Source organism: Myxocyprinus asiaticus, chromosome 29 (assembly GCF_019703515.2).
Source record: "Myxocyprinus asiaticus isolate MX2 ecotype Aquarium Trade chromosome 29, UBuf_Myxa_2, whole genome shotgun sequence".
In the NCBI taxonomy this organism is placed as follows: Eukaryota; Metazoa; Chordata; class Actinopteri; order Cypriniformes; family Catostomidae; genus Myxocyprinus; species Myxocyprinus asiaticus.
In genome coordinates, this window is record NC_059372.1 from 27,936,207 (window position 1) to 27,949,844 (window position 13,638).

The following is a 13,638-nucleotide window of genomic DNA, read 5'->3' on the forward strand; positions in this document are numbered from 1 at the left end:
CTCGAATGTCCCAACTTTTTTGGAGTATGTTGCAATCATCTGATTTGAAATTACTGTACATTTAAAAAAAAAAAATAAATAAAAAAAACAAACAAAGTTTGTAGTGTAAAGAGTGAATATAATTTACAAATCATTCTGTAACAAGTTCTTAGATCGGGGCAATGGAGGAGTCAGAAGACAGCGAAGCAGATTCAAGGTCAGTCTTTTTAATTGTCAGCTTCACACACACAATCGATGGTAAACGTCGGAACAGACTAAATAATAAACAAAAGCACTCGTGGCTGTCTGTGCTTGTAGGTCACTCTCTCCCCCTCTCTGATGCTCTTGCGTGCCTTTTAAGTCTCCCTCCGCCATCACTATAATGAGAGACAGGTGTTAGAGATAATTATGAGCCAGGTGATGAGCCTTACCGCTCTCCTGCAGACCGACACATGACCATGCCCCCCATGCCACATGCCCCCACCGCTGACTCAGGCCGGGGCAACATCCGGCCTGCCCACTCCCCCCCCATCCCTGGAGAGAAAGTCAGCCACAACCATCTGCGCCCCCAGTCTGTGGATCACCTTGAACTTAAAGGGCTGGAGAGCCAAATACCATCAGGTGATCCGCGCGTTAGTATCCTTCATGCGGTGGAGCCACTGCAGAGAAGCGTGAGCAGAACAGAGGGCAAAGGCCCGCCCCAGCAGGTAGTAGCGGAGGGTCAGAACAGCCCACTTAATCGCAAGACACTCCTTCTCGATGGTACTATATTTTGTCTCCCTGTAGGAGAGCTTGCGACTGATAAACAGCACTGGCCGTCCCCCCCCCCCACCTCCTGCGAGAGCACCGCGCCCAGCCCCCGTCAGATGCATCAGTCTGCAAAATAAAGGGGAGAGAGAAGTCAGGTGCATATAAAAGCGGCCCCCCACACAGTGCGGATTTGACCTTAAGGAAGGCCTGTTGGCATGACTCTGTTCACTGGACCAGATCGGGAGCCCCCATTTTAGTAAGGTCAGTCAGCAGGCTGGTGACATCAGAATAACTAGGCACAAACCTTCGGTAGTAGCCAGCCAGCCCCAAAAACTGCCTTACCCCCTTTTTGGTCTTGGGTGCCGGACAGGCTGCGATCGCTGTAGTTTTATCAACCTGTGGATGCACCTGCCCATGACCCAAGTGGAACCCCAGATACCTAACTTCCACCCACCCAGTTGCACAATTCTTCGGGTTGGCCGTGAATCCCGCCTGTCTCAGCGTTCTCAGGACAGCCCTCAGATGTTGCATATGCCGCTGCCAAACATTACTGTAAATGATGATGTCATCCAGATATGCAGTGGCATATGCCTTATGCGGTCTGAGGATCTTGTCCATAAGGTGCTGAAACGTGGCTGGGGCTCCGAACAAACCGAACGGAAGAGTCACAAATTGGTGTAATCCAAACGGTGTGGAAAAAGCCGTCTTTTCTCGGGACATTGGAGTTAAAGGGATCTGCCAATAACCCTTTGTTAAGTCCAGCGTCGAGTAAAATTGACGAGTAACTCGTCAATTTGCAGCATTGGATAAGCGTCAAAATTGGACACCTCATTAACTTTCCGGTAATCTACACAGAAGCAGACTGAGCCGTCGCACTGCGGTACCAGAACTACCGGGCTGACCCAATCGCTGTGCGACTCTTGTATTACACCCATTTCGAGCATTGCCTCTAATTCTTCCTGAACAATCTTTTTCTTGTGTTCAGGAAGACGACGGGGTGGCTACGAACCACCACCCCCGGGGTGGTCTCGATATGGTGCTCTATGAGGTTTGTGCGACTGAGTAGGAGTGAAAACACATCCGTGAATTCCACTTGCAACCTGGCAATCTCTGTACGCTGCGACAGTGAGAGGTGGTCTCCGCAAGGGACCGGAGTGAATGAACTTGATTTGGGAAATACCTCCGGCCCGAGTTCCGCCCTCTCCGGAACTACCATCGCCAAGGCTACAGGTACCGCCTCCCTCCATGATTTGAGGAGGTTGAGGTGGTAGATTTGATGTGCCCCTCCCCTATCCTTCGCCTAACCTCATAATCAAGATCTCTGACTCGTCGTGTGACCTCAAAGGGTCCTTGCCACTTGGCGAGTAATTTGGAGCTTGAGGTGGGCAGCAATACAAGCACCTTATCTCCCTGTGCGAATTCCCGTAGTCGAGTGCCCCTGTCGTACAGTCGGCGTTGCCGTTCTTGTGCTTGGAGCAAATTCTCCTGTGTTACCCGCTCCAAAGTGTGGAGATTTGCTCTAAGATCAAGAACGTATTGAATTTGTTTTTTGCTATTCGAAGGTTCTTCATCCCAAGCTTCCCGTATGACGTGAAGCATGTTGCGTGGCCGGCGCCCATACAGTAGCTCAAACAGGGAAAACCCAGTGGCGGCTTGCGGGACCTCTCGTACTGCAAACAGCAGGGGTTCAAGCCACTTATCCCAGTTTTTAGCATCTTTGTGTACGAACTTACGAATCATATTTTTTAAGGTCTTACTAAATCGTTCGACCAACCCATCGGTTTGCGGGTGATAAACGCTGGTGTGAATCGAGTTAATACCTAATAATTCATGGAGTTTGCGAAGTATACATGACATGAATGTTGTGCCTTGGTCAGTGAGGATTTCCTTTGGAATCCCCACTTGGGAGATAATTTTGAAGATTGCCTCCGCAACACTACGTGCTGAGATGTTGCTTAGAGGCACTGCTTCCGGATATCGCGTTGCATAGTCCACCAGAACTAATACAAAGCGATGGCCACATGCAGTCCATTCTAATGGCCCGATGAGATCCATGCCAATTCTCTCGAAGGGGATCTTGATCAGTGGCAGCGGGCGCAATGCCGCTTTTGGGTTGGCCGGTGGATTTACCAACTGACATTCACGGCACGCCGCACACCACTTGCGAACGTCCCGTGAATGTCCAGCAAAAAGAAATGGGCCATTATACGGTTCAACGTCTTTTCATGACCTAAGTGGCCAGCCATTGGATTATAGTGAACCGCCTGGAAAAGTGTTTCCCAACGGCTTTTTGGTATCAACATCTGAGTTGTATACTCTTTGGTTTGTGTGTCCTGCGTCGCTCTTTGATAATAGATAAGTACGGGTATGTGAGCGCAACACCAGGCTGGAGCTGTTGACTTTACTGTAAATGTCACCATGCACATACCTCACCCTCACCAGTTTATATTTATCCAATGCCCCGCCTTGCACCAAGCGTTGGTGGATCGAGGTTTGAGAACAACCTGTATCCACCAAAGCTTGATGTGTATCCCCTTTTACTCTTACCGGTATCCGATACACCCCTGTCCAATCGGGGGCAGCCTGTGGAGCGTCGGGGATCCAGACCAGTGTCCCCACCTCCATTACTGGACACTGCTCCTGGCTGTGTCCAGTTTCCCCGCAGCTCCAGCAGACCGGCCCAGGTCTTTCTTCCGCACTCGTGGGGGCGGTCTTACCAACCTGGGGGGGATAATGGAGGGAGACGGGGGGGGGTAGGAGAGACAGACAAGGGGAAGAGTCCTCTGGACCGGGGGCGGAGTCTGGGTGGGCCTCCACACCACCGCGGAGCCGGGACTTGGTGAGAGTGAGGAGAATGGGGGGAGGGGAGGGAACATGAGGCACAGGGGGTGGAGAGAGAAAAGAGAGAGAAGAGAAAGAGCCTGCTTCGCCGCCTCCTGGGAACGCCACCATGTAATCCTCTGCCAACTGCATGGCTCCCTCCAACGACACCGGGCAGTTGCACTGGACCCACTCGGACATGCCTCAGGGAAGTTGGGAGACAAACTGCTCCAGTACCACCAGATCGACCACTTCCCCGACGCCACGGGTTCCCCCCACCAGCAGCCATTTCCAGCAGGCATCACGGAGCTGCTGCGCAAAAGCGAACAGGCGGCCGTCCGTCCTTCCCGAAGCTCAACGAGCGGAAGAGCTGCTGACTCTGCTACGGGGTCCAACTGACCCATTGCTGGATGGCCTTTTTCAGGTGACTGTAGTCCAGGAGGCTGGCGACGGGGAGTTGTTGTGCCGCCAGCTGCGCCTCCCTGGAGAGCAGGGGCAACAGGCGGGCCGCCCACTGATCGGGAGGCCACCTCCAAACCTCCGCGGTTTTTTCAAAGAGGTCGAGGAAGGCCTCCAGATCATCGTTTGGCCCCATTTTCATGAGGGCCACCGGTGGGATGGGCTCCGAGGAGGTCGCAGCGCCAGCCCTCTCCCTGGCGATCAAGCTCAGGAGCACCTACCAGTCCTCCGCTTGTGCCTGGAGCAGGACTTGAAAACATTGTTCCTGCTCCCGGGATACTTCCATGAGGGCATGGTGTTGTGACTGCTGGATACTGGTGAGGGTCTTGAAGACTTCGCCCAGCGGTGAGGACTCCATAACAGCGCTCTCCTCCAAAGCCGGGTTCTCGGCACCACTGTAACATGTTCTTAGTTCGGGGCAATGGAGGAGTCAGGAGACAGCGAAGCAGATTCAAGGTCAGTCTTTTTAATTGTCAGCTTCACACACACAATCGACGGTAACCGTCGGAACAGACTAAATAATAAACAAAAGCACTCGTGGCTGTCTGTGCTTGTAGGTCACTCTCTCCCCCTCTCTGATGCTCTGGCGTGCCTTTTAAGTCTCCATCCGCCATCACTATAATGAGAGACAGGTGTTAGAGATAATTATGAGCCAGGTGACGAGCCTTACCGCTCTCCCTCTCCCTCAGACCGACACATGACCACGCCCCACATGCCACACACTCCTTTTTGTTTTTATAAGCATTTTTCATACTGTCCCAACTTTTTCGGAATTGGGGTTGTATGCACAACCCATTGACACGCTAAAACTGCAACTCCCACATGCAATACTTCAACGTAATTTTTTTATATGTATAGTTGCGCTTTATGATTCTACACAGTTCAGTGATCACTTAACCAGCCCACTCATTTATTTTGCCTCACTTATCATTTTAATTGCCTAAAGAGGCAGTTACCTGAAAGAAGGCCACTACCAGGTCAGCCACACACAGATTGACCATGAAGAGATGCATAGGTGCGTTATGTTTCTTCCTACGCAGCAGTACCCACAGCACGAAGCCATTACCCAGAGCTGTGAGGGCAAGCACCAGTCCCAGCACCCCGATCTCTGCCTGGGCCAAGGCCTGGTCCCGCATTCGCGGAGGGTCTATGGGCTGCATTGTGGACCTTGTGGTGGAGAATGTGACGTTCTCTGATGGAAACAGCCAGAGAAAAGCTCCTGGACCCCCATAACTGCTGCTGAGATTGAAGAGGGAACTGGACAAGTGTGATGCCCCCTCCATACCCAACACAGAATAATTGGGCTGACCCAAATTCTCTTCCCAAGAGGCCATCATCATGCCTATGACCTACAAAGAGAAGGACGGACAGTAAGATGCGAAAAGTAAGCAACACTGATCACTTACTGACTTTGGTATATAAATTGGTATAACAAACAGTCCTAATTAATTTGAAATAAGGATAAATTAATTGAATTTTGTTTATTATTTTTGTAGCTAAAAAGTTCCTCAGTAAATGAATGGTGAAAAAAAAATGCTTAAATCAAATTAGGATATTAGGAGTATGTCTCCAATATCATCTCAAATTAAATTGCAGTCTTAGTTTTTTTGTGTGGAGACATTATGCAGAAAGGCTCTTTAACCAGCCAATAAAACCTTTGTGTTTTTAGCCAAAACAGAAATCAATTAACTACAAATGTACTCAATAGACTGTTGAGGGTAGCTTTGAGGTTTGGGAGGAAGAGGAGAGCAAATGGAAAGAAAGAGAGAGCACAAATATCTTGTTTTTAAGATTGCTTTGAAAAAGTGTCTTTGGATCTTTATATCTCTATCAATTTGTGACCTTTTATGTATTTACATAAAACATAGCTCTATCATAACTTTCTCTGAAGCTATCTCTCACTGACTTCACAATGTAGCCTCTATTCTTTCCTGTCATCTTTGTTTTCCCAACATATCTCACTTTCCCATAATCAAAAAACATCTTTTGCCTCTCTAAGATAACACACTCCATTTCCCAGTAAAGCATTTAGAATCACATTTAACTCTCCAATCTGTATCGGCAGCCATCCTTCCCATTAAGATGGCACATGAATTATTGTCCCCAGCTGCTAAAACAGATTTAAGTGTAATGAAAGCAAATTTATTTAACAAATATCTGATGGGCAAATGTTGTCTCTTCGGGATTGAGTCGTCATTTGTCTCCAGAAACAGGAAAACATACTTGCGTTTAGACTGAGAGATAATGAGTGAGATATGCAAACAATTATGGTTTAAATCCCTCCATAGGGAATACAGCGTATGACAAGGCATGATACAGGAAGTTCTATTTACTACTGTAAATAGAGAAGAATGCAAAGGGAACACTTTTAAGCAGGTGTTTATAATTATTAAGTCCAGATATACATAACTGAAATGGTATAGGCACAAGTTTTGTAAGAGTAAGTCCATGATTTTAAACACATTATTTTATTGAATATGCTCACAAAATTTTTACTTTACCATACATCATCTATGCATACTGGTTTTAAGGAAATGTAAAATCAAATTGAACTAAAAGAGTAAAAGTGCTTTAAGAACACAGAAGAATAATAAACCTAAAACTTTGTTGGTTTTTACAAAACACTCTGCCACTATAAATGTGGAGAAAATGTACTGAGAGTGTCTGTATCACATTCCCTCTCTCAAAGATATATGAAATGTCTGTTCTTTGTTAAATTCTGTAAATGTTTAGGCCACATTATATTATTTTTTAATTTCGAGAACTTAGTGTTTATTTTTATTTATTTATGTTAAAGTACTTTCCCCTATTCCAGCTCAAACTGCAGTCAACTATACAGTAAGTAAGCCATTTGTAGGTTGATTTGCCTGAAAAGTTTAAACACTGTGCCGTTATCAGAACATTGTTCTTTTTGCTTGAGCATCCTGACCATCCTGACCCAGCAACATTGGCTCAACCACTGGGATGTGTTTGTTGCAGGTCTATCTGTTAGACTCAGAGGCGCAAAAACCTTATATAAAATGTATGCAACACATAGGGGTGCCATATAAAGGGGGGCACTGGCAGCACACTAAGGCACAATGGGGGATCCCCCCTCATGGAAGGCAATCCAAGAAAAAACTATATTCACTATAGAAATTCCCATGACTAGAATCCTAAGATCACAATTTTAAAATTCCCTAATATTTCTAGTTTTTCCATGACTGTGGGAACACAGTATTAAAATTAGCTCTTGATGCAAGCCCAACTCTAAGACCTGCAGTATTTTATTCACTTTCATTCATGTCAAGCATGTCCTCTTTGCATGTCCCGACTGATATCCATTACCTAAGAGCCTCCACTTACAGTATATTCTTGTTCTTTAAATGTGACTGATGCACACATGACTGCTGCTGCCTATTCATCAGGAAGCTTAAAGCAGATCTAAGATGTGATGTGTGCCCTTTTTTTTGTGACAGGAAGTGATGAATTTATGGCACACTCAGCCGAGTCTGTCTGTAGGAAAGTAAAATCACAACTGAGATCTCTTTTATAACTCAGTTGTTACCCTGAGCCAGCAATAAGATTAAACTCAAAGCAAATGAGAAATTTTGCTTAAGTATCTACTAAGTAATTTTAGGAAAAACATGGTTCATAATTAAAGGTGAAGTAAATATTTTCTCTGCCATTATTATAAAGTGGAATTGCAAACATAATCAAACAGGTTTCCGAGATTTCCATTGTTTGGAGAAACTCAAGCCATGAGTTGAGCCAGTGTTGCAATGTCAGACCACTCAGACAAACAGAACAAGTTTTTTTTTCAGTGCCAGAAAGTCATAATTTTTACACTTTTCTAGACTTACTTAAAGTTGTCTCTTCACATTAAACTGGGATCGAGAACGTATTGTAAAATAATAATAAAATAAAAATAAACAGCAGTTTTAAATCAGCTTTAAATGGAATAAACATAAAAACTCCTTAAAGTCTCCTGAGCTTTGAAAGAGCAACCTCTGAGCAATAAGATTCCTCTGGGTGTTCTTTATATGAAGTTGAACATGGAGGATCAACTCCCTAATATAGAGCTCTACAGATCTAAAACTCAAAGCTAATAAAGATGTGTTAACTCTCAAACCTCCATCTGCTGATGATCAGACAAACACTAAAAATATTCCTGTTGTGCTCTGCTTGGACGCCAAGGGGGAAGAAAAAAAAGGAGGAGAGTGGAGTGGAGGATGCGAGAAACTACTGTGGAGAGCAGCAGTGCTCTCATCTGCCACTCATCCTCTCTCTCTCTCTCTCTCTCTCATTTGCTCCTCACCTAAACCACCTTCCCCCCTTTCATTAGAATCTGTCCTTGGTTGCTCCTTATCTACTCCAGGTCTTATGCATCAGTACACCCTGCTGAAAAAAGAACAGCTCACACCAGCCAGAATGTCCATGCTCGTCCAGGCTGGTTTATACTAGTCAGTGCTGGTTCTGAACAGGTCTAGCTGGTGGACCGCATAGTAATGAAAGGAAGTCTTTCTGGCTAAGAACACTGGTGGGGACACCACAAAACACAACATATGATGGTGAACAGTTATGCTGGGTGTATTCGTATTTATATTGTGGATATGAATGAATTCTTAAATACTGTAATGCAACAAAGTATACAGTTAATAAAGTTAATGTGTATGTAAGTACTACTTATACTACTTTTTTCAGTGCCCTCTTATTCTGGGCACAGGGTATGTGTGTATATGTATGTGATGAAGTGCTGATTAGGAATTTATCTATGTATGTCAGTACATCAGAGGAGCATAAAGCATACAACTGCGCATTATATGTACTCAGTGGCTACAGAGGAATCAGTGTGTGTGTGTGTGTGTGTGTGTGTCTGGTGAACTAGGTGTAGACGACATGAATGGAAAGTAATCCCTAACTTAAAAACAACTCAGGAATGCACAGCAGCAGGGAGAAGCTACTGTATTGTGCATCAACCTTATGTGGAATTTTGAGTGGAAGAAAAGCAGCACTTAACAAATGTGGCTCACTTATGTGTCTCGTTTCTAATATAAGTAACTGTCTGCTAGTCATAGAATCCAAACGTTTGAGACCACATTGAAAGTCTGGATCTGAAAAAATCTAAGTTTTATGAGTTTTTATTATGGAGAATGAATAAGAAATATTTAAGATTCTGCATTATTTCTAGGTAACTAATCAAGTCCTTTTTTTACAAAAGGTCAAATTTCCTTGGTTCCACTATAAAAGTATATAATAATTCCACTATATTAGTTGCTTCCACTATATAGTAAGTAGGCTATATGAGATGCTCTTTGGAACTTTCTCAAATCATGCTGGAATAACATGGATCATCGCGTTTTGCAGAGTTTATACAGTTTATATACATTTATAGAGTGCATACCAAATTCAGAACATGCTGTCCTTAAGGCAAATGGGGAGCATAACATATACTATGAAGTGCTGTAATTCATGTACATATAACAGTTCAACTTCCCTCTCAAATTGTTATGTTGATAATGGAATTTTAAATGAAAATTTTTAACTTAGCGAATTAACTAAATTAAGATGTCCTGGCTGTTTCTAAGATAAAAAAGAACACTTGCACAAATGGGACACAGACAGCCAACCACTCGATCCAACTCCTTTGTATATGTCTCTACATCTTTGTCAATCAAAGGAACACAGCCATACCATGGGAAGGATGACTGAGTGGTCCACCTATTTTCATTTGTTAGCTCTTTTGTTTATCTAACCTACTTCCACACTCTTTTTGTCTTTTAATTTTCAACCTTTGCTCTGTGCTCAGGTAAGAACACACTCGAATTCCTCATAAACTCAGGGACACACGGTATAGTATAATATAGTAGTATAGTATTTTTGCTAGCTGTCTGCAGACTCGTAATGTTATTGTTTTTCAGGTATAAATGAATTTATGATGTACAAATGTGTGTGACTGAGAGTGAGGACATGGAGGTTCTTGGAAACAGGTTTATGTGCTGTACTTCATGCTACTGAATACATGCTTCACATATAGCCTACTCATTAACTCTGCACATACATTACTGTTTAAACAGACCACAGTAGGACACTTTAAATTCACATTGAACTTTCTTGGAAAACTAAAATGACACAACAGAAACTACAAAAAGAAAACGAGCAAAAAGCCCATTTTATCCTACTTTATTGTCCATGGTCTAAACCATATACAAAGTGAACCATAACTGAATACAAGGCAACAGTGGACTTTGAAACCTCTCAAACTCTCAAGAGAAACTGTGTTTGTTTATATATAACGGGATTTCACAGTTCTTTGTGAAGCACATTAACTTTTGAGGCATGAACTCAACCTAGTAGGCTATAACTCTATTAAATATAATTTTGTGATATACATGTAGACTACATGGAATTATACAGAAGGATATGGCACAAACTGTCACGCTGTTTTTATACTAATGTAGTTCATGATACATGTGAGATTGGGGATATTTAATACAGTAGCCCTATCCTGCATCCTAAATTTGATTGACGCATTTTCCAAATAATCGCAAATATTTTCTACCTTTAAGAAAAGCAAAGTTATTTTTCCTATAATTTACTTTAACTTAAATTTAGAGGGGAAAAGCTGTGGGGATGGCAGCACGTGCAAGTACTTTCTAATATTTTTTGTCTGTCCACAGACCCATTATGCTTTGTGAGGTTTCAACAAAAGCAGGTCATCCATGTTGACTCAGAACGCCGGAGATTCCAGTTTTGCCGAATTAACAGGTTCTATTGCATAGCTACCTTTTAAAAAATAATGAACAATAATCTACAATGCTCTACAGAAATGTTGAATTAATGTAATGAAAAGTTGTTGTTTTTTAAATATATTGATTAATGCACATTATTAGCCTACATGAATATATATATACAGGTGCATCTCAAACAATTAGAATATCATGAAAAAGTTCTTGAAATATTTCAAGCCTTTTTTTTGTTGTAATCTTGATGATTACGGCTTACAGCTCATGGAAATCAAAAAAACAAAATTCTAGAATATTAGAATAAAGAATTTATAATACAGAAATGTCGACCTTCTGAAAAGTATGTTAATTTATGCACTCAATACTTGGTCAGGGCTCCTTTTGCACGAATTACTGCAAATAATTATTGCTCAGTGGTCCAAAGTCCTCTTTTCAGATGAAAGTAAATTTTGCATTTCATTTGGAAATCAAGGTCCCAGAGTCTGGAGGAAGAGTGGAGAGGCACAGAATCCAAGTTGCTTGAAGTCCAGTATGAAGTTTCCACAGTCAGTGATGATTTGGGGTGCCATGTCATCTGCTGGTGTTGGTCCACTGTGTTTTCTCAAGTCGAGAGTCAATGCAGCCATCTACTAGGAGATTTTAGAGCACTTCATACTTCCATCTGCTGACAAGCTTAATGGAGATGCTGATTTCCATTTCCAGCAGGACTTGGTACCTGCCCACAGTGCCAAAACTAATAGTAACTGGTTTGCTGACCATAGTATTACTGTGCTTGATTGGCCAGCCAACTCGCTTGACCTGAACCCCATAGATTCGTCAAGAGGAAAATGAGAGACACCAGACCCAATAATACAGATGAGCTGAAGGCCGCTATCAAAGCAACCTGGGCTTCCATAACACCTCAGCAGTGCCACAGGCTGATTGCCAAAGGAGCCCCGACCAAGTATTGAGTGCATAAATTAACATACTTTTCAGAAGGTCGACATTTCTGTATTATACATTCTTTATTCTAATATTTTGAGATACTAGATTTTTGATTTCCATGAACCATTCCACGATATTTTTTAGATGCACCTGTATATATTATCCCAAAGACATCCAGTCATGAATGTGGTAGCAACGAGTAATCACAATAACAAAATGTTCAGCGACTCCTAATGGGTAAAGCTTTCCATGGAGGATTATGAAGCAGTTTAGAGTCCTAATTAAAAGAACATTTTAACGCATGGCGCGCAATTAGCGCCGCTCTGACACACACGAGGCGCTTATGTGTGTACAAGAAATAGTGGATGACTGGATGTACAGCGACCTTTCCGGCTGACCTCAGTCATTAAAATCATCTATTGTGCATGTGTTTACCTCAAAATGCGATGAAACGCAGTAATTTCATGAATACTCTATAGATCACTTTGTTTTCAACAAGTTAATTATTTTAACATTGTGCTGAACTGTGATTTAACCTTTAATCCGACGTACAACTAGCCTACTTAGTGCACCACATAAACTTTAACTTTTTGCCTTAAGAGAAAACCGAAATTAATTGAACTTTTCCGTGGTTTACACTGAACAGTTATTTATTATTATTATTATTATTTATTTTACTAACTGAGATAAGGTATTGGGGTTAACCTACATCAGGGTCGATGAGTTGAGTAGGGTATGTGTGATTCACTTAAAAAAGACATTTGAGCCCAAACTAGATAACTCACAAACATACAAATGATGAAAAAGTTCGACTATTTCTCATTTGTATAGCCTATGTCCTCTGTAATTCTAGCGAACCTCACAGTAGACAATTGTTTTTTTTTTTTTTTTTTTTTTTTTGTTGAACATTATATGACATAAGACTTATCCTATAATATTTTAATTTACTGGAAAATAAAATATCTGATGCGTGCACGTGATTTGCGTGACAGTTTTATATCGTGCGATCGAATCCCGCGCCAACAGAAACCTCTGCGTATTTGAACGCTGATTGATTAGCAGCACTTACCGTCAGTCAGGTCCGTATTTTCACTGTTTTACTTTGCGATATAATCCACAGTTTCCTTGGAGAACTAACACAAATATTGCTCTGTCCATGCCACGTCCACGCCTTCTATCTTGACACTGAATCTGTTTTTTGTAACTTTGTTTGAGAATGATGTCAAATATATTGGAGTGTTGCCAAACCATTCTGACAGTTCATTAGTGTCCCATTCAAAATTTCATCTCCTTTTACCAATAGAGTTAATTTTCCTTACAGCTTAGAAACAACAATAATAAAAGACTAATGTGCGTTAATAAGCCATTCTCATCCTCTCTGTCTGCTACATCTCAGTGCTGTGATCTGACCGGCTCACTAAACATGATTTGCTCGGGCTATTTGTGTTCCTCCTACTATACCCCCTCCTTCCCCAGAAACTCCTCCCCTGTAGTCTCCATTAGCCTTCATCCCAACTCCAAAACCTTGTTCCAGATGTCGTCAACAAAGTAAAGATTTAATGGCCATATACACTGAACTAAATGTTAACCTAAACATATGGTGACCAGATTTCTGAAATGAAAAACGGGGACATTTCAAGTTCAGTGGTCAATAGGTCATTGAAATTTCATGTTACTTATGAAAAAGGGGGACAAACCGGATTTTATGTATTTTGACCACGGTGAATGTGGCAATGTGCTGAACTATTCACTGTAAGAAATTATTTTGGTTCAACTTAAAAAAGTAAGTAAACTGGTTGCCTTAAAATTTTGAGTTCATTTAAAATAAAAGTTGATAATAAAATAAATAAAGAAATAAATAATTTGAATAAAAAGGTATAGTGAATAACAATTAATTTTTTACATGATACCAGTGCATTGCAATTGTGCCATTAGTTTACTCAATAAAAACACAAATTCTAATGTTATCTGAACAAATTAG

General features: G+C 42.2%; 1 protein-coding gene across 1 annotated transcript in view; it reads right to left on the bottom strand.

The window, feature by feature from the left end:
• The window catches only part of LOC127420058 (vasopressin V2 receptor-like), a 33,114-nt gene extending 20,262 nt beyond the window's left edge, over nucleotides 1–12,852 (bottom strand). Inside the window, exons 1-2 of the mRNA XM_051662003.1 lie at nucleotides 12,727–12,852; nucleotides 4,965–5,357 (exon numbers count right to left, since the gene is read on the bottom strand). Coding sequence (XP_051517963.1) covers nucleotides 4,965–5,348 — 384 coding nt within the window. The 5' untranslated portion in view covers nucleotides 5,349–5,357; nucleotides 12,727–12,852. The remainder of the gene's footprint in view (nucleotides 1–4,964; nucleotides 5,358–12,726) is intronic.
• Between the last annotated feature and the right edge of the window lie 786 nt (nucleotides 12,853–13,638).